The sequence below is a fragment of the Rousettus aegyptiacus genome, unplaced genomic scaffold (genome assembly GCF_014176215.1).
Source record: "Rousettus aegyptiacus isolate mRouAeg1 unplaced genomic scaffold, mRouAeg1.p scaffold_m13_p_7, whole genome shotgun sequence".
In the NCBI taxonomy this organism is placed as follows: domain Eukaryota; kingdom Metazoa; phylum Chordata; class Mammalia; order Chiroptera; family Pteropodidae; genus Rousettus; species Rousettus aegyptiacus.
Genome location: NW_023416310.1, coordinates 107,693,759 through 107,713,488, shown reverse-complemented (window position 1 = coordinate 107,713,488; position 19,730 = coordinate 107,693,759). Strand labels below are relative to the sequence as shown.

General features: G+C 51.3%; 1 protein-coding gene across 3 annotated transcripts in view; it reads right to left on the bottom strand.

Annotated features, from left to right (window-relative positions):
* Positions 1–19,730, bottom strand: part of RASGEF1C (RasGEF domain family member 1C) — a 76,888-nt gene that overhangs the window by 25,154 nt on the left and 32,004 nt on the right. For all 3 annotated transcript variants that reach the window (XM_016147754.2, XM_016147755.2, XM_016147753.2), the window contains exons 2-6: positions 12,638–12,820; positions 12,343–12,465; positions 11,085–11,222; positions 3,330–3,530; positions 2,168–2,242 (exon numbers count right to left, since the gene is read on the bottom strand). In XM_016147754.2, the coding sequence (XP_016003240.1) occupies positions 2,168–2,242; positions 3,330–3,530; positions 11,085–11,222; positions 12,343–12,465; positions 12,638–12,814 (714 nt within the window). In that variant the 5' untranslated portion in view covers positions 12,815–12,820. The remainder of the gene's footprint in view (positions 1–2,167; positions 2,243–3,329; positions 3,531–11,084; positions 11,223–12,342; positions 12,466–12,637; positions 12,821–19,730) is intronic.

Genomic DNA, 19,730 nt, shown 5'->3' with positions numbered 1-19,730 from the left:
TTAAAAATATTGTATAACAAAATGTGCCAACATTTGGAAGATCTGCTTGATTCAGTGAACCCATATTTTCCAAATGACCAATGTATGATGTTATAAAATCATGTATGGGCAAAGAAAAGCTATTCAAGATGCAAGAGGGACCAATGGATTTTCATGTAATAGAGTCCAGAAAGTCCATTGATATATTTTCATATTGCTAATTGCAATTAATCTTTAACAACTACCACTTACTAACTTGTAGTGTAGTATCAAAGAAGACTTACAATGATCTGAAATGGCTGTAAAATGTACCTCCCTTTTCCAACTGCAGATTTATGTCAGGTTGGAGTTTCCAATGATAATGTATGTCAAGAGATTGAATGTAGAAGCAGATAAGAGAATCCAGCTGTCTTCTAAGTTAGTCATTTGAGAGATCTGTGAAAATTCTGTAAGATAATGTCACCTTTTTATTTTGGAAAAGTAGTAATTTTTCTATTTTGGAAAAATACGAAAATAATTTTTTTTGAAAAATAAAAAAATAATTTTTATTTTGAAAAAATCTATTATTTTTCACAAAATATGTTATGTATGTTAACCTGTAATGGCTTCTTACTGTTACTTTTGAATGAATAACTATATTACCAGTTTTAATGGCTAACATAATAAATACAGGAAGATAAAATTGACATAACCAAAAGTTCTTTGGAATCCTCCATAATTTTTAATAGTGAGAAGGTGTCCTGAGACCAAAACACTTGAGAACTGATGTCTTAGAAATATTTGCACCCATGTACACTAGGAAACCCGTAATGATGTTCATAGCAGCAAAATCTACAATAGCAAGAGGTTGGGCACCACACACATGCTCAAGCTCATATATAGCAGAGTGAGTAAATAACCGTCACATGGAATTTTGATGTATTTCACAATAAAAAAGTAATACTTGGAAGTGGACAAAACCTCAAACAAAACAAAACAGAGAAACAAACAACCCACTAAGAGTGGCAAAGTCTGCTTCCTGCTCCTGCCCCAGCTCCTGTCGTGCCCTGCTGAGCACCCTGCAGGATTCCCAGAGACTGTCTAGGTAGCTCTGCCCCGGCGAGCAAGAATGTGTCATGCACCCTCCCTTGTGTTGTTATTACAAATGGCCACATACATTTTGTCACTTCTCTTCACTCTACTTTCTTCTCTCAACAATGGATCTTGGTGCTTATTCCATACTTAATCAGTCTCTCTTATTCTTTAATAGTTGCGTAACATTCTCCGTGTGTGAATGTAATATAATTTTTAATCCGGTCCCCAGGCTTTGGATATAAGGATCCCCGTTTATTCCAAATGTTTTGTGCATACATCTTGGTGTACACGGGTGTGTATATCTATAGGATAAACTATTAGGTGAAGAAAGTTGGGGTCCAGAGAGTATATTTGAGTGTTGATGTTCTTGCCACGCTGCCTTTCAAAGTGGCTGTGCCAATTTCGCTCCTTACTGGCCACGTATGAGAGCATCCCTTTCCCTACTCAACATACAAAGTTAATCTTTGCTGATCTGAGGGGTGAAAATGCAATCGCATCTTTAGTTTACACTTCTTTTATTAGGTGCAGGGCAGAAGACACGTTTCTGGTTCTGATTAGCATTTGACTTCGTTGAAAAGCACCAGGCACCGTGCTGGTTGGGCTCTGAGAGAGAAGGGATGGGCTCTGAAATCCATGTGTGGAAGACGTACTGAGCGCGTGGCTCAGGAGTCCTTCCACCCTCAGAGGGACGGGAGCGCCCTGACCTTCCCTGTGCCGCGCGCACCAGCCCGCGCTTCCTTGTGTGACCGCTGGAGGGCACCAGCGCCCACCGAAATGCATCCGGAGAGCACGCGGGGTTCCCGAGCAGCCGGAGGCGCTCTCTACCCTCCTACCCAACTAGGGCTTCAGCTCCCCGCTTGCACCTTCCACCTTGGTAGATGTGTGACCCAGCTGGGAATGCCTGCTCTTCCACGCTTCCTCCAGACTCGGGGATGTCACGGTCTGAGGCTCTCTGGCTGGAGGCATGGGCTGAGTGGGCATGGCCCTTCCAAGCCCATAGCCTGCCCTGGGCCCCTGGGAAGCTGGCTTAGATGATGCTAGTGCGGGGTGGGGAGGGGGTCCCCCAGAGGGACCAGTGGTTGCTGAAGGGACAGCCTGTCCAAGGAACTTATACCTTTGTGCTGGCCAGAGGGTCCTTGTTCACAAAAGCCTGGACAAACTCCTCTGGCCCGATGTGTCTCAGGCGTTCCTGCGTGGGGAGGGAGAGGAGGAGTCAGAAACCAGAAGTTATGGGGGCCTGGCATAGTGCTCCTGCGGGCTACTGCCTCCTGGGCCACCCCCAGAGGGTCTCTGGGCACCTGCCTGTCTCACTGGGGCTCTGCAACCCTGTTCTGGGTTGTCACAGATCTCAGGACCATCCCTCCTTTCCCATGTTCAGGGGCTGCCTCAGTACATGGGGAGCAGCGAGGAGGGAGCGAGGGTCGGAGAGGGGGAGCAATGTCCCCATAGAAAGTGCTTGCGGGGTGATACCCAGGAAACGGGGCTGGAAATTGGGAAATTGATGACCCATTCTCACCAGGAGAGGCCTGGTGGCTAAGACCATGGGGTCTGGGTCAGAACTGAACCCTGATTCTATCTCTTCTGCTGTGTCTGGCATGTCACTTAAACTCTCCAGGCCTTAGTTTCCTCATTTGTGAAAGGGAATAATAATAGCATCTACCTGGCAGAGTGGTGGGAAAGTGAATGAGATAGTGTATGTAAGCATTGAGTATAGTGCCTGGAAAACAGCAAGGGACCTATAAATGGTGGAGGTTTAGCAGGAAAGAAACCCACACCCCAGCCTCCTCTCTCTTGGGCAGGCCCCTTAGCCTCGTCCTCTACCAGGAACCCAACATGCTGGAGGCTGGGCCTGGGGATCCCCTTCATAAGCAGGAAGGCCTCTCTGGCCGGAAAGCTAGGGTCATTGGTACAGTGCGCTCGTGTAAGTCCTGGATAGGGAAACTGAGGCATTAGTGGGAGGATCATAGAGTAGGCAGTGTCAGAGTCAGGATTTGAACCCAGGTGCTTTGTCCCAGGCCTGAACCCTCATGCTGGCCAGTGGTCAAAGTTGGGCAGGGTTAGCACCTCCAGCTCTCCCGTTCTTGCCCCAGGAGTGACGAGAGAATGCTCCAGAGCCAGGTCGCTCTGGAGAGGCCTGGCTGGCCCTGCTGTGCTGGGCTCAAACCCTGGGTCATGCTGAGGTGGGCCAGGGTCCAGACGTGGGTGGAGGGGTGGCCGGCAGTTCTCAGATGTTCCTGGCTTTGGGTCTAGGCAGAGTGTGGCATGGGCCCGCTTACCAGCTCCACGTGGGTCAGCTGCTGAGCCAGCGTGTAGGGGTCGCTGCAGACGCCAAGGAGCTCCCTGTGGATGGAGGCTGGTGGCTTGGTCCTGTAGGAGATGGGCTTGTCGGCACCCAGCAGACTTTCTGGCCCCTGACCCAGAGCTGCCAGCTTCTGGTGCAGAGCCTGCAGGAGCTGGTGCATCCTCCTTCTGTATGCCTGTAGGGTGAAGAGAGGGCATTCATGCCTGAACACCCATCTCTGCCTCTCTGATGGTTAAGGCGTAAGGGCTGTAGGCTGGCAGGGATGGGCTATTCCTAGGTTTGCCTATACCTGCTTCATCCTGAAGCAGGACCCAATCCAGGGCAGCTTGAGGTTGGGACCAAAGCCAAGACCAGACAAAGAGAAGCCTGCAGGGTTACCAGGGGAGCTGAGAAGAGCACACATCAAGGAGTGCGATGGAGATCCAAAGCTGCCCCAGCTGTCAGGGCAGTGGGGCAGGTGGGCTGGGCAGTGCCAGGGAGCAGAGGATGGGAGGGAGCAGGGAGATGTGGATCAGGCCCTGCCCTAGGCTTGGTCTCAGAGCCCGGCTGGCTCTAGGCACTCAATGGGCACTTGACAACCACTTCCTATGTCAATGGAGTCCCTCACCATGCAGCTCAGGTAGGCAGGTTCCTCTTTGGGCCACCCTGGACTGGGTACAGGGACAAAAGGCCGTGATCCTACCCTTGAGGGGCTCCTATCTTCCTCCTCAAGAGGGAACTGATTGTTTCTCCCTCAGAGACCTCTCTTTAAGAAGGCTCCATCGGACTAGCTGGGTTGGCTAAGTGAGATGCCCACACATTCCAGGGCTTTGGTCAGTAACCCACAAGATGAGCCCTTGAGCTTGTTAGCGAATGCTGCCCAGAGGTGGCCTCTGTCCCCCATGAGCCGAGGAGCTGACAGGGAGTGGTGCTGGGCCCTGGGGCCTGGTCTCTGGGCAGCACTGAGGTATCAGCAGGCAGGTAGTGCACATCTGGCCGGCCAGGCCCCAGAGGCCTGAGAGGTAATGGCAGTGAATTATCGGCGGCGAATTGTCAGCACTGCCAGGGAATTTCAGAGCAAGTGCTTTTCATCATATGCTCTTTTGACACACACACAAACCCAGCAGCATCTTGCAGGTGGGGTGTCTGGCTTGCTGGACCTATGTGCTGGGGTCATGGATGGCTCCTCGGGCCTCTCACGGGATTCAAGGTGGCTGTTGAGGTCCCACATTGTTGATGCCCAAGGCACTGGTGACACAGATGGCATCCACCAGCCTCGGAGGGAAGTGCTACTCTGCGAAGTGGCCACGGGCGCCTGTGGCAGAGCCCTCTGGACACAGGGACCGAGACATGAGGCTGCCTAATCTGAACCTGAGCCCCAGAGCTGTGGAGGCAGACCCAGAAGGCATCAGCTGGTTAGCTGGGCAGTGTGTGGGTAAACCGAAATCCTATTCTACTCTCTGTTACTGTAGAAGGAACAGCTCCTCAGTTCTGTCGTCTCCAAAAGTGTGGTCAGCACGCTGCCTGCTAGGTCTTCGTTTGAGTATCAGGAAGATGGTGAGTTGGGTCCAGCCACAGCCAGCCCTGGGCAACACCTGTCACCTGTGAGCCCTGACACCTCCACTGGCCACCATCTCTCTACTTTATCCAGTTAGTCATCTGGGGCAGCTGCACAGCTGTCAAGTTCCTTCACCCCCACTTATCCCTCCACTGCCCCATCTGGCTCCACTCCTGTCAGCCAGAGGACTGACTCTTACTATCACCTCAGGACCCAACAGGAAAGCCAGGGGCCACTTCTTGGGCTGCATCTGCCTTGGCTATGTTGCCTTGCAGCTTGTCTGTCAGCACCACGGCTAGAGGCTAGGGTTCTTCCCACCTCCCTCTGTCCTCTCTCCCCCTCGCTGTACACTTCAGGCCTGGGGATGCTGCTTCGCATCCAGAGTGTCGTTTGATATGTGAGTGTTTATATGTGCAGCTTCTCCTCTGATTGCTAGAGCCACATGGCCAAAGGGCCCCTTCGGTCCGACACATGTAAGTGGAAGTCGTGCTGTCCCCCCCCAGAGCTGCCGCCTCTGCCCGCTACCCTGCCTCAGTGGACGGAGTGGAGTGCTGGCCAGGTATGTGAGCCTGGGGTCACCCTCCAGAGCGCTCTTCCTCATGCCCCTCTGGGCATCCACCCAGGCCTCTCTCCACTCCACTCCACTCCCCTGCCAGTGGTCTTTTTGAACTGCACATCCGAACCCTGCACCCTCTTCCTTAAAATGTCCCCAACTTGCACAAAGACCAAAGCCCTGTGTGGCTTAGAGTCCATGTGGTCAGCTCTAGACTCGCTTGATGGCCTCCATGTGGCCTTGCTCCCCTTGCCTGCACTTCAAACACAGGCCACTCCTTTTTCCCTTTGGCCCCTTCCCCTCCCCTTCCCAGTGCCCCGGGCAGGGTCTGTGCAGCCTTCTACTTCTTGGCATGTCCTCGTCCTCTGGCCGTGCGGCATCGGTGCCCTTCCTTCGCAGCCCTGCCCATGCCCCACTCGAGGACTGACCTCTCCCCTGTCCCTCCTCTCATTACATTGCCAGCTCTCTCAGACCACACCGGCCAGGTTGCTCGGCCCCAGCACGAAGGGCAGTGCCTGACTCTCGGGAGAGGCCCGCACACATCAGCTGATGGTTGGACGTGGCCAGTCGGCCCCTCCTGGGTGGACTGTGGAGCTCTCCTAAAGTAAAGGATGCAGCAGGCCTGTGCTTAAGGTTTACTAGGACCACATCCTTACCCGATTTAAAAATATGCAAATAATTTAGCAGGAGTTGTTTCTATTGAACCAGTTTTCACTCCAAGTAATGATCATTTCCTGTGTGCCAATTCACTGAGAATTCTTCCAGCAGCGTTATCCTCAAGCTTATTGTTTGCTTCTTTCCTGAATCTTCTGCTCCCCCTCTGAATGCGGGGACAGGATTTGCCCTTCTTGTTGACCTCTTTCCAATTTTTCACTGATTTCTACACCCTGTGGATAGAGGCTGGGAGATCTCCGCGGTACACCTGGGCCCACGACTCACACTGAGAATGTCAGGTGTCCCCTGTCCCTGGCGAGAGCCCAGGCTGTGCTGGGCAAGATGCTGCATTGTCCTCATGGCTTGTGGCTTGCCTGCTGGCCTGGGAGGATGAGGTCTGTCTTCTCTGCGCACATACAGCTGAGTTCAAATCACCTCAAGCAGAGGTCATTCGTGCGTGAGGCGGTGGCTCCCCAGGTACCTTCAAGTTCTCTCAGACTGAGTGTTTTGTGCTTAGAGCCCTAATCTCTGGCTGGGCAGGGGCCTCTGTTTTCTGAAGTTCTTGAAACTCCCCAGAGCCAGCCCAGGGGGATCACCCCTGCCCCCGCTACTGCCCACCCCAGGCAGGAGCTCTACACTCCCTGCCCAGTTTGGTCTCAATGTCAGCTTTCCGCCATCTGTGCCCTTGGGGGAGCAGTCACAGGGCAGCGGGGCCAGTCCAGCAGACAGTGCTGTGAGCCAGCGGGAAGGCAAGGTCAGTCTCCCGGAGGGCTGCCTTTCACATCTGCCTCCTCTGCCCATGCTCACTGGGTGTGGCCAGGGCATTGCTGTCTCCTGTCCTGTCTCTCTTACCTGGGCTTCGACCTCTTACCTGGGCTTCAGCCTACTCTGGGCTCCCCCAGCCTCCCTCACTTTCAGCACTGGTCTCCCTGAGCTGAAACTGTGGAGTCCAACCTACTGGGAGCCCCTCCGAGGCCTAGCTGGCCATGCCACACTCCTGGGTCCCTTGGAAAGGCACCCTTGGGAATCCCCAAAGCCCAGAGCGGGGTGCTGGGAAGGCTTCTGTGGGAATCCCCAGAGCCCACAGCCATGGAGAATGGCCTTCCCAGCGCCTCTCCAGCCTTTTCTTCCCAGCTGCTGAGAGGCGGTGGGGAGTACAGGGAGGATGAGGCTCCCTGGAAAGGGGCAGGAACAAAGAGAAAGATGTCGCCTTTCGGTGCTGCCCTGATGGGAAGCCCCACTGGCCTCGGCCTTGTGCGGTCTCCTCTATGTGCCTAGGCCCGTTGTTCTCCTCACAATCCTATGGGGGAGTGCGTATCACCCTCCCTCTTACAGAAGACATTTAATGCTCAGAGAGATCAAGTAACTCGCCCAAAAGACGCACAGCACTGAAAACGCTGAAAACACTGAAAACACTCGTGTTTATCTCACTGCCTTGTGCATGGCACTCGATAGCATTCGATTCTACCCCTGTGTGCGAAACCTTTTACAAAATAATGCTGAAATAACTTGGGAGCAAAAACTATAATGTCTTTGATCTGTTTAAAAATAATTCGGCAGGGGAGTGTGTGAGGGAATAGAAGGAACGAGTCTGGGGAAATGTTGATAATTGTTGAAGCTAGGTGCTGGGTACACGGGAGTTCATGATTACTCTTCTTTGTTTCTGTATGTTCGAAATGTCCCATAATAAAAGTTCCATAAATAAAAATAAGCCCCGTATGACCTTGGAAAGAATTTGTTCATCATCAGAAGTCACTTTTACCGAGTGCTGAAATAAGAGCACAAATGACTTCGGGGACTCTGCGTCAGTGCTGTGTGATGGGGACAGGTATTATCTCTATGGATGAAGCAACTGAAGCTCAGAGAGGGGCGGCACCTTGCCCAAGGTCACATGGCTGTGGTTCCCGAGTCTGGGTTCCAGTGGTCTGATCCAGATCTCTCCCTCTGAGTCCTAAGGGCCCTTCCTCATCAAGGAAGGAGCAGGGCTCACCTTCTCCCTTCTGAGCGAGCCCCTTCGTATAGCCACAGACTGCCTGCAGCATCCGGCGGAGGGCAACCAGAGCCTAGAGGACCTCCCATTGGACGGGGGCTTTCTGTAGAAGGACAACTTGGGGATCATGAAGACACTTGGGGCCCTCTGGCCTGGACCTTGGTGGGGTGGGCAGCCAGGGAACCCTGTTTCCAGCTCACATACCTAATTGGGTCCCAAGGGAAGGGATGAAAAATGTCCTGAATGAGGATGTTTCTGCTCCCAAAATCCCAACTTGGTGGGTAACTGCTCTCAAAAGCCCAATCATAGGTCTCAGTTGTATCTTATTTTCATCCACTAGGTGGTTAGAAAAGATTTCTCACCACAGCCCTGACAGGTTCTTAGGGGGTCAGTGAGGAGGCGCTGCTTCTCAAGGAAACCAGCCCAGGATTTACACCTACTCCCCCACCCCCAACACAGCCAGAAGGGAAGGGTCTGCCTCTGAAATGTCTATGCCAATGGCAGAAGTGGGCCTAATAAGGGTTGATAATCCTGTCTTGTCAGTGGCCGAGACCTCACCACTGCTGAAGGTCTCCTGGCCAGGGAAAGCGGAGGAAGAGGGGAGGAATAAGAAGCGGGTGACTGGGTTCTTATCCCCCTACATACCTTCTACTCCACCCATCCATCCTTCCATCCTTCCATCCTCCATCCATCCATCCTCCATCCATCCATCCATCCATCCATCCATCCATCCATCCTTCCATCCTTCCATCCTCCATCCATCCATCCTCCATCCATCCTCCATCCATCCATCCATCCTTCCATCCTTCCATCCTCCATCCATCCATCCTCCATCCATCCATCCATCCATCCATCCATCCATCCTTCCATCCTCCATCCATCCATCCTCCATCCATCCATCCATCCTTCCATCCTTCCATCCTCCATCCATCCATCCTTCCATCCTTCCATCCTCCATCCATCCATCCTCCATCCATCCTCCATCCATCCATCCATCCTTCCATCCTTCCATCCTCCATCCATCCATCCTCCATCCATCCTCCATCCATCCATCCTTCCATCCTTCCATCCTCCATCCATCCATCCTCCATCCATCCATCCATCCATCCATCCATCCATCCATCCTTCCATCCATCCATCCATCCATCCTTCCATCCTTCCATCCTTCCATCCATCCATCCTTCCATCCATCCATCCTTCCATCCTTCCATCCTTCCATCCTTCCATCCTTCCATCCATCCACTCACCCACCCATCTATCCATCGTGTCCATCCATCATCCCTGCACCCATCTCTTCCCTACCCACCTACTGTTGTCCACTTTGCCTTTTGTACAGTCGCCCACCCACAGATCTATAAACTCACTAGTCTATCTTTCATTCCTCCCGACATTTACCTACTCACCCTTCCACCCACCATTTATCCACTCATCCATCTATTTATTATTATTCGTCCATCTACTCCCCCAACCCACTCACCACCCACCCACACACCCGTCTACCTACCCACCTACTTACCCTCCCATCCATCTATTCATCCATCCACCCACCCACCTACCCGTCAATCTTCCCACATCCACTCACCCCATTAATCCGCCTGCCTATCTAACTACCCAAACATCTGTCTTCCCTCTTGTATCCATCCATCAAAGTAGCCAACTATATATCCAGCCAGTCAACCAGCATCTCCTCCCCCTGCTTCTACCCTTCCCTCCTGATCCATCCAATTATCGATCATCCCTGGCCCTATTCTCTGCCTCATCCTAACCAAGGGTCATGAGCTCCAGATGGACCAGGGGGTGCAGAGGAGGAGGAGATAACCCTTATCTCACCAGGCTCTCAGAACAGCTAAGTTACTTGTCTGATATGTGAAGTGTTCCCAGGACAGGGACACCCTCTCTGAGCCTCGGTTAGGCTTTGGGGTTTATGGCTTCCTATTACTCAGCCTGCCTTAGCAGTTTTCCTTTGTTTCATGCATGCAGTTGGCTCTGCCATGTCCAGACCCACTTTGGGGCACATCACTAGCTACCAGCTTGCCATGGACAGTCTCCTCCCAGGGCAACTGACAAGTGCTACCCCTAATGTTCTCTTCCAGAAAAAGCAACATCGGTGCTGGCCAGAGTCATTCTGCAGATGCAGATAAACTTGCCCTTTCCAAATGTACCAGGAGGCCCCATCCCCTTTGCAGAACCCTTCTTTGTATTTTCAGCATAATCCTGGGGGAGTTTTGTCCTCCTGCCGCCCATAAGAAAAGTGAGGCTTAGAGACCTTTAAGTGCCTTCCCCAGAGTAACAGCTGGGAAAGCTGGGCAGGGTGCGGGACGCAGAGGCACCTGATGCCCGGGACATGGGCTGCCTCCCAAGACACCGGGAGTGTAAGGGCTGTGTTTACCCTGGTTTGTGGTTTGAGCCACAGAGAGACCTACTCTCCTCCTCCGCCCCCACCCTTCAGGATTGACAATTTCGCCCCAGAGGCTCGGAGGACCCCAAGAGAATCTGCCCAGACAGTGTGTGACTGTTATTCCCACCATTGTTGTTAGTTTGTCCTGCAGAGCCCTTTCCTGCCCTGACTGGCAGGTCTTTGTCCAAGAGCACTGACTGCCAGCCCAGCCCCTGTATGGTGCAGGGGGAGGGGGAGGGGGAGGCCTCTGTGCCACAAGGCCAGGAGGGCCCTGCCAGGCTGGCCTAATGGGTCACAGACAAATGGCCTAACCATGAAACCACAAGAGCCCATGAGTGGGTCTCCCCTGGCTTGCCATCTGATCCCATCAATGAGAGTAGGCTGGAGAGAAGACAAGAGACCCGTCCTGGAGCCAGTGGCCTGGTTTCTCCACTGTCTCTGTAGTGTCTGATTTTCTGACGGGGCAGAAAGGGGCAGATGGTAGAGGAGCTACAGTGAGCAGCTGGGGAGACATGGGCCCTGAGGTGGGCTCGGTATCACACTCAGGTCCCTGGTGTCAGAGTGCAGGCAGGGTGAAGGACTCTTTGGCTCTCCTACCTCGTCACAAGGGGCGATGCGGCCCACCACGTCTTTCACGTGCCCAATGGTCGACTCTTCCTGGAAGTCCCGTGGGAAGGTCTCTGTCCACTCGGCCAACAACTGGAGCAGTTTGGGGCCAAACTTCCGGACCTGGGCCTGCAAGGCAAGACAAGGGGCCCACATTGAGTGAGGGGTCCTGGGGCCGCATCAGTCACCGCCTCAGCCACTCTTTGCTGGGTCTGGGCTGCCTGGGCAGCAGCAATGGGAGCCAAGGAGGATGGGACAATGCCTTCCCTGTGCCAGGCGCCCAGAATGGCACACGGAAATGGGGGCTGACCACAGAGAAGTAGAGGGGTACAGACACATTTGGGGCAGAGTCATCTCCTGTTTTCACCTGCTGGATAGTCTAGCGCCCTTTCTGTGGTGACACATCTCAGCCTTTGGGGTCTCCCTGTCCTGCATTCCCAGCCCAGGTCTCCAGGACCAGGGCCATATCTGTGCTGGCCAAACAGCACGGTACAGCTCTATTATGCACAGTGATTGGCTCACAGTCATGTGGCCTAGGCTAAGCCAATGAGATCTGGATTTTTACTGGCTTCGGTTTTTGCACCAGCTTGGGAAGGATAGACTGTGAGCCTGGAGCAGCAGAGGCCACCTGTGACCATGCGGGCGAATGTGCCCTAGTGGGAGTGAAGCTGGCCCGGGAGAAAACGGAACAGAGGGTTGGAGGGAGAAAGACCATGCTTTAATGAGGTCATTTGACCCCCTGGAGTCAGTGGTACTTGAGGCTTGACAGTGACTCATGTGAGCTGGTAAAATCCCTTTGTCTTAAGCCGGTTGTAGTCGGGTTTCTATTACTATAACAGTAAAGCCCCACAGACACATGTGTAAATAGCCACAGCCTGAAGGATCTGGCCTTGCTGGCTGGGCCACAGAGGAGGGAAGGTAGACTAGAATGTGCTGGGGTCAGGAACCCCAGCAGATGCTGTAGCGCCATCCCAGATGGCAGGGATCCTGCGGGTGGGACTGCGGGGGAGTAGGTTTGGGCTTGGTGCAAGCTCAAGAGCTCCCAAAGGCACTGGAAAACAGCCCCCATTGTTTAGATATACCATCTGTCCTTTCTGGCTCTGGGCCTCAGATAAGTCAGAAACCTCTTGTGGGCTCCTTATCAGGAGAATGGGGACAATCACTGCCTCTGCAAGGGCTGGTACACAAAGGCACGTCGAGGCAGCGCCCGTACACTCGGAGGCCCCTGCTTTGCCCTGCCTCTCCTCACCTTGTCCAGCACTGGCTTGTCCAGCTCCTGCTGCTCGATGCACAGACGGCAGACCCGGGCCAGGAGCTCCTGGGGCTTGATGAAGAGGCGGGAGCTCAGTAGGAAGGTGAAGATGTAGGCTTTCTGGGGAACACAGGAGAAAGGTGATAAAAGCTCACCGGGGCATGGAGGGGACATGCTTCCCAACCACCCCACACCAGGCCCAAGGCCAGCGCCAGCCCTGTTGTTTCCCCTATGCCTAGTGGAGAAAGCCCCTCCTGCTGCCCCTCCCCCTCTCACTGGGTGAGCCACCTACCTCAGGGTAGTAGTCGGCCGTGGGCACCAGATGCTGGATCAGGGTGTCCAGGGAGGCTGAAGATGGAGCCCCATCCAGGAAGGGTTGCCCGGCCTGCTCGCCCTCCGTGTGCTCGGTGAGGGGTGGGCCAGGGCTGCCGGGTGTCACCATTTCGGAGGCGCTCAGTGTCCGGGGCATGCCTGTCTGCAATGGTAAAGAGAAGTTGGGGCATATCTAAGCTGGGGCCTGCTGGCTCCCTGGGCTCCTGGCTGGGTGGGCTCTGCCTCCCATAGGCACCACTGTGCCCACCTGGGCCGAGTGATAACTTCCGAGAGGGCTGCAAGGGACCCCCAGCCCACAGCACAGCATCCTCCAAGGAACCAGCTCTCCTCCATTCTCACCCAAGCATTTTGGGACTGCTCTTTGGAGGGTCCACTCTCACCTCCGTTAAGGGTGTTCGTGACAAGGCCCAGACAATCAGCATATTTTCCCACCTCTGGCCACAAAGATTGGAGCAGGGACGAGCGTTATCGGAACTGGGGCCTCAAGTGCAATCTCAGGACTTCTGCAGCACCTGGAAGCTCTTTCACTGGGGTCTCTGAGCTGGTGGAAAGGCACTGTTGGGACCATTTTGTCCCCACAAGGGGCCAGGAAAGTGGGCACATTTCTGAGTTTAGCATGTGAGGCCCTGGGTCCTGCTGTGTTTGAAGCTGCTCTGTGGGCTTCTCCTTTGTGTGAACCTCTAAGTTAGGTCTCTCTCCAGTGTAGCCAAATGGCACCCCCCACAGCCTGGCACCCCAGGCTCTTTGTGGTTAGACTCTAACAACCTGTCTAGCTATTCCCTCCTGCAGGAAGGCTCTCCCACTATCTTCACTCCTCTATTCGTCTGGACACAACAGAGCCTTCCCTGCTTCCCGACCTTTGATGGGCATCAGCAGATTCTGCTTGCCAGCACTGTTAAGTGTTGGGGGTGTTGCTGTTGGTGCCCAGTGTGGCGAAAGGTCAACTGCAGCTGCCGCATGGGACCATCTCCACCCAGACCTCCTCCAAGTGGGTCAGGGCACATCCTCTGTCCTGGTTCTGAGTCAAGTCAAGAGCCTGGGCCGCAGCAGACACCCTGTGCAGTGGACCTGTGTGTCCTCTTCTGGGCTCCTATGAATCCTTGCAGGCCAGTCTTCCTGAAATAAGCCTGCCACATTTCCTTCACAGCCACATATCCCGGCCATCCCGTGACTGTTTAACCATTCTCCATGCTGGACACTCAGATCACCTCGACATTCTTAACCATGGAGTCCTGTGGGCTCGCCAGGGGTTGGAGTCTCTCCATTGCTCAGCTCGCCTCGCTCCTGCTGTCCCCATGGCAGATCCTGACCCGGGCCCATTTCTGTCTTTCCCAGCCCCCTGGGTGACCTGGCCCTGAGAGGAGACAGAGGGACGTAGAGAGTCAGAGTTGACTTTGGGGATCAGAGGGCCATTTGGAAGGTTCGGAGACTGGGTCACAGCATGGGGAGGGTGTGGGAGCCAGTATGAACAGCAGCCCGGACAGTGCTGGCCCTGGGGACAACCACAGCTTTATTTTCACCTCCCCAGCAATGCTGTAAGTGTTCAATTTTCAGCTGATGAAACTGTGAAATTTCATAAAACTACCTCTTGTCCATCCCAGCGTGGAGGCCACTGAGCTTGTGGGCACACAGGGGTGATGGTCAGCTCTGTGGTGGGTGAGGCTCTGACCCATGCCCAGGGCCCCATGTTTGAGCCTGATTTTACGAGCCCAGCAGGGTCCGCTCTCTCTTGCCAGATACCTGGCACCTTCTTCCCATAGTGTTGGGCCTGCCCACAATCCTAGTCTCACTTTCTCAAAGACTAGCCAGTTGCTGTAGGGGAGGTGATTCTGGAAACCTCTCTCTGCAGGGCAGAGTGCTCTGCCACACACATTGCAGAGGCCTTTCTGTGAAGGCCAGGATGCTACCACTTCAAGAGATAAGCACCTCTGGGCCTGGCCCAGAACTAGGGTCTGGGTGCGGGGTGCTGGACACACGAGATGGGCTGAAGACACATGACCCTCAGGGATGCCCAGAGAGTGGACAGGCTGCCAGAGTGCCCCACTGACCTTCGACCAGCCCTTGTGTCCTCAGCTGGGCCCAGGCCTGGGTCTCAACGGACCGGCTTGTCCTCTTGCTGCAGCCTCTGGCTTCCTCCCGCCACTGCCGAGGGATGTTCATTCGCATGTGTGTGCAGGCATGGAGCAACTGCTGGCCCTGTTCTAGGCACTGAGGATTGAGGAGGACTGAGCAGGACCTCCAGAGCTGGCGGTGGGAGGCAGACAGCAAGCGGTGCTGAGAGACTGTCTCACTGAGGCAGGGCGGGCCCAGGTGAAGGGAGAGGGGGCACAGATCCCTCAAGAGAGAGTGGGTGAGGTCGAAGTCTGGTGACACCCCGCCAATCCTCCCACCTCTCCCAGTAAGTGTGCTGGAGAGGACAGGGCAGTGGCCCCACCCCCCCCACCTCTGCGTGAAGATTGCCAAAGGCAAAAGCTGGTCTCCTCCCCCAGGAGGATCTCCAGCTGCCTGGAACACAGCAAGGGGCCAGGGCCAGGGCAGGGGTGGTGTTCTGTGCTGAGATTGAGGGCGGGAGGTGGCCTACAAAGACTGGCCAGGCAGGCGGCCACCGTGTGCAAAGGCCCAGCCAAGCTGGGGACAACGTGGTGCGTTTATGGTATTATGTACAGAAACACAGCTTGTGAAGGTGGAGACCCCCACCTGCCCCATACGCCCCTCCCATAAACAGCTGCTTTTATTAGTTCCTATGTATCTTTCCAGAGCTTCTTTATACAAGGACAAGGGAATAGAAATATATATTTCCCTTTTCTGTTTTTATTACACAAAAATGGAGCATATTGTACATACTCTCTTGTGCTCTTCTCACTAACGTTGCATTTTAGAGATCTTTCCACGGCAGGACATTGCATCCTCATTCTTTTTATTTTTTAACCGCCTCAGAGTATTCCATTGTTTGGATGTCCAGGGATAATTTTTAAAAGCCAATGATAAAGCAACTTGAGTGTCCATGATAGGTGAATGATAAACAAAATGTGGTCTAGACCTACAATGGAATAATATTCAGTCTTAAAAAGGAAGGAAATTCTGACACTTTACAGCATGCATGAAGCTCGAGGACATTATGCCAAGTGAAATAAGTCAGCTACAAAAGGACAAATACTGTTTGGTTCCTCCTATCTGAAATTCTTGGAGTAAAGTTTACAGAGGCAGAAAGTAGAATGGCGATTCCCAGGGGCTGGGGATGGAGGATGGGGAGTCACTCTTTAATGGGGGACAGAGTATCAGTCTTTAAAGATGAAAGACTTCTAAAGATGGAGGCGATGGTTACACAACAATGAGAATGTACTTAATGCCACTGAACCGTACACTTAAAGAAGGTGAAGATGGTAGATTTCATGTTATGTATATTTTATCACTATTAAAAAAAAAGCCAATGATGATGGGGAAATTAATTGTCACAGCTTCCCTTGAAAATCCTTGAATTCACCAGTCTCCTAGTCTGAGCTTCCATGAACACTGCCTGCATGATGCATGTGAGTAGGGGCTGGGAGTCTGAGACCGGCATAGACAGGGTCTGAACTGAGGGACTCGCCACAGACTGGGTCACTAGGGGACTGGCAGGCTGCTCCACGTGCCCCTTCTAAACCACTGTTTCAAGTTTCCGCTCTCTGTCTTTCTGGGGCCTGAGGCTCTGCCTGTGTGAACAGACATGGGTGTGGTGTGACTCTAATAGGTGTCTGCTTTATACCATTAAATGAACAAGACCAACTAGAACAACCAATGCTGTTTGGCCCTTAAACACTGCTGGGCAGTGGTGGACATTGTCATGGTCCCTTCGAATTGTAAAAGATTTGTCTTGATGTGCCAAGAGCCTTATGTTCTGTAGTGTCTTTTTACCTAGTCAACTCTGGAAATTTATCCCAAGAAAATAATCTAAAGAGGAAGAGCTGTGGAAAGGAGTTTTTGCTTGGGTGTTAATTATAAGCAATGAAATAAATCTCAGAGCACCACAGATAATGAACACAGGAGAACAGACGAGGACGCTAGCATGGACCCCCCCATTAGTAGAGTCTCTGCTGCTGTTGAAATGATGGTTATGAAAACTCAGTAATCGCATGGAAACAGTTATGGCATAACCAAGTGAAAATGGCAGAAAAGACTGCACATACGACAGCATACAAACATGTTATTCAAGTGGCTGAAACTACAGTGGAGCACCAACAAATGCGTCATTGATATGCATGCCGCCCTGCCCGGTTGTTGTTGTTGCAGTGTTGTTCATTCAGGTGAAAATAAAGGCCAATCATCAAGGCCTTGCGGATGAAAGGCCCAGGAACACCTGGACAAATCCCAGGGCCATGGTGAGTGGGGTCGGGGACATGGCCACCTTGTGACGAAGTCACTGAGGGGACTCAAATCCCTTGTTGACACTCAACGAGAGTGACAGAGCCACAGTCTGAACTGCAAAGTCCCCTTTCTGACCTGTCTAGGTGAGGGCTTCTTTGCCCCAGGACGAACAATACGCCACACCTTCACACACTCCAGACCTGCCTGCCTGGTGCCCCTCCTGACCCCTGAGGCTTTTGTCTTGCGGGTGTGCGAAGATCACCCCTGCCATGACCTAGTCTCCTTCCCAGCCCAGCCCTGAGCTCCAGACCCAAGTCTGCCCCTCCTGTTGCCTCTGGATGTGCCTCTCCTTCTGGCTAGAACACCTAGGGGAACAACACCAAACGTGGTGGTTGGATGTTAAGGCCCTGCTCTTACCGTCCAAGGGGCAGCTACCAGCCAGGCTGGATCAGATGCCGCCGTCCAGGAAAAACGCACCTGTGGACGTGACCTGAGGAGTCCCGACCCCTCCACAGGCCAGGTGTGGGAGGGGCTGGGGTGCCTTCTGAGTCACAATGTCCCCCATCCTGGGCATGCGCTTCCACCTTGGTTTCCCATGCCCAGCCCCCACTCCTCAGGCGTGTCTGTGTCTCCTGGTGTTTAAGGCCACCAGGACCCACCTCTGAAGATTCTGAGGCTCTGTGACAGTTATAGAGGCAGCCAGCCTGCACTGTGGGGATTGGGTCCGCAGGGAGATGGGACGCAGGGGAGAGGACCCTGCAAACCACCATGCAGGTGTGCTCCCCTGTGCCTTCAATGCCCAACCAGTCATTCTGCCTTCCTGGGCTGCTCACCCACCACCCTGCTGAGGGGTCTGGTCTCTGCTGCTCAAGTTTCTGGAACCCTATGGCTCAGTCCTAACTTCTCTATGGGAGGCAGATTGAAGAGGGTTGGTGTTAATTCTTTAAATGTTGGACGGAATTCACCAGTGAGGCCATCTGGTCCAAGACTTTTTTTTTTTTTTTTTTGTCAAAAAGATTTGATTAGTGATTCAATCTCCTTACTAGTTAGAGGTCTATTTAGATTTTTTATTACTTTGTGATTTAATCTTGGTAGGTTTTGTGTTTCTAGAAATTTATCCATTTCATTTAGGTTATCCAATTTCTTCCCGTGTAATTGTTCATAGTACTTTCTTCTAATCCTTTCATTTTTGTAGAATTGGAAGTAATGTCCCCAGTTTCATATCTGATGTTAGTAATTGAGTCTTCTCTCTCTCTCTCTCTCTCTCTCTCTATTATTGTCAACATAGCTAAAGGTTTGTCAATTTTCTTAATCTTTTTAAAGACCCAGCTTTAGGTTTCATTGATTTTTCTCTGTTCTCTTAATTATCTCTGCTCTAATCTTTATTAGTTCCTTCCTTCTGCTAGATTTGGGTTTAATCTGTTCCTTCTTTAGTTCCTTAAGTTAAAAGTTAGGTTGTTCATTTGAGATCTTTTTTTTTTTTAATATAAGTTTTTATAGTTATCAATTACCCTCTTAACACTGCTCTCACGGTACGTGTTTTCATTTTTATTTGCCTCCAAGAATTCTTATTTTTTTTGTGACTTCTACTTTGAACCACTAGTTGTTGAAGCAAGCATTGTTTAGTTTCCAAAACTTGTGAATTTTCTGGTTTTCCTTCTATTGTTGATCTCTGACTTCATCTTACTGTGGTTGGAGCAGTTACTTTGTATGATACTTATATTTGAGACTTGATTTGTGCCTCAACATTTGGTTTATCCTGGAGAATATCTCCTATGCACTTGAGAAGAATATGTATGTCTGTTAGATCCATTTGGTTTATTGTATTGTTCAAGCCTTCTATTTCCTAGTTATTGTCTGTCTGGTTGTTCTATCCATTAATAGAGTGGGGTATTGACGTCTCCAACTATTATTGTAGAATTGTCTATTTGTTCATTTAATTCTCATAATTTTTGCTTCACATATTTTGACGGTCTATTTTTAGTTGTGTAAATGTTTATAGTTGATATATCTTCTTGCCGTATTGAACCTTTACTTAATAATTGTTCTTCCTTTTCTCTTATTAACTTTTTAAAGTCTGTTTTCTGCGATTAGTATAGCCATCCCACTTTCTTTTGTTTACTATTTACATGGACTATGTTTTTCTATCCTTTCACTTTTAACATATTTTTCTTTGGATCTAAAATGATTCTCTTGTAGACAGCATATATTTGGATAACTTTAAAAAAATCCATTCTGCTAATCTCTGTCTTTTTGACTAGAGAGTTTAATTAACTTACATTTAAAATAATAACTGTTAAGGGGGATTTACTTCTGCCATTTTGCTATTTTTTGTTTTCTGTATGTCTTATAGCTTTTCATCCCTCATTTCCTGGATTACTGTATTCTTTTGTGTTTAGTTAATTTTTTTGTTGTGAAATATTTAAATTCTTTTCTCATTCTTTTTGTGTGTATATATTCTATAGCTATTTTCTTTGTGGTTACCATGAGGATTATGTTTACCATTTTAAAGTTAACACTCTAATTTGAATTTATATTAGCTTAACTTCAATAGCATACAAAAACTCTGCCCCTATCCTCTTATAGTTACTGATGTCACAAAATCATATCTTTATGTATTTCATGTTCAAAAACATACTTTATTTTAAAAAATTATTTAAAAAATGCATTAGTCTCTTAAATCATATGGAAAACAAAAAGTGGAGTTA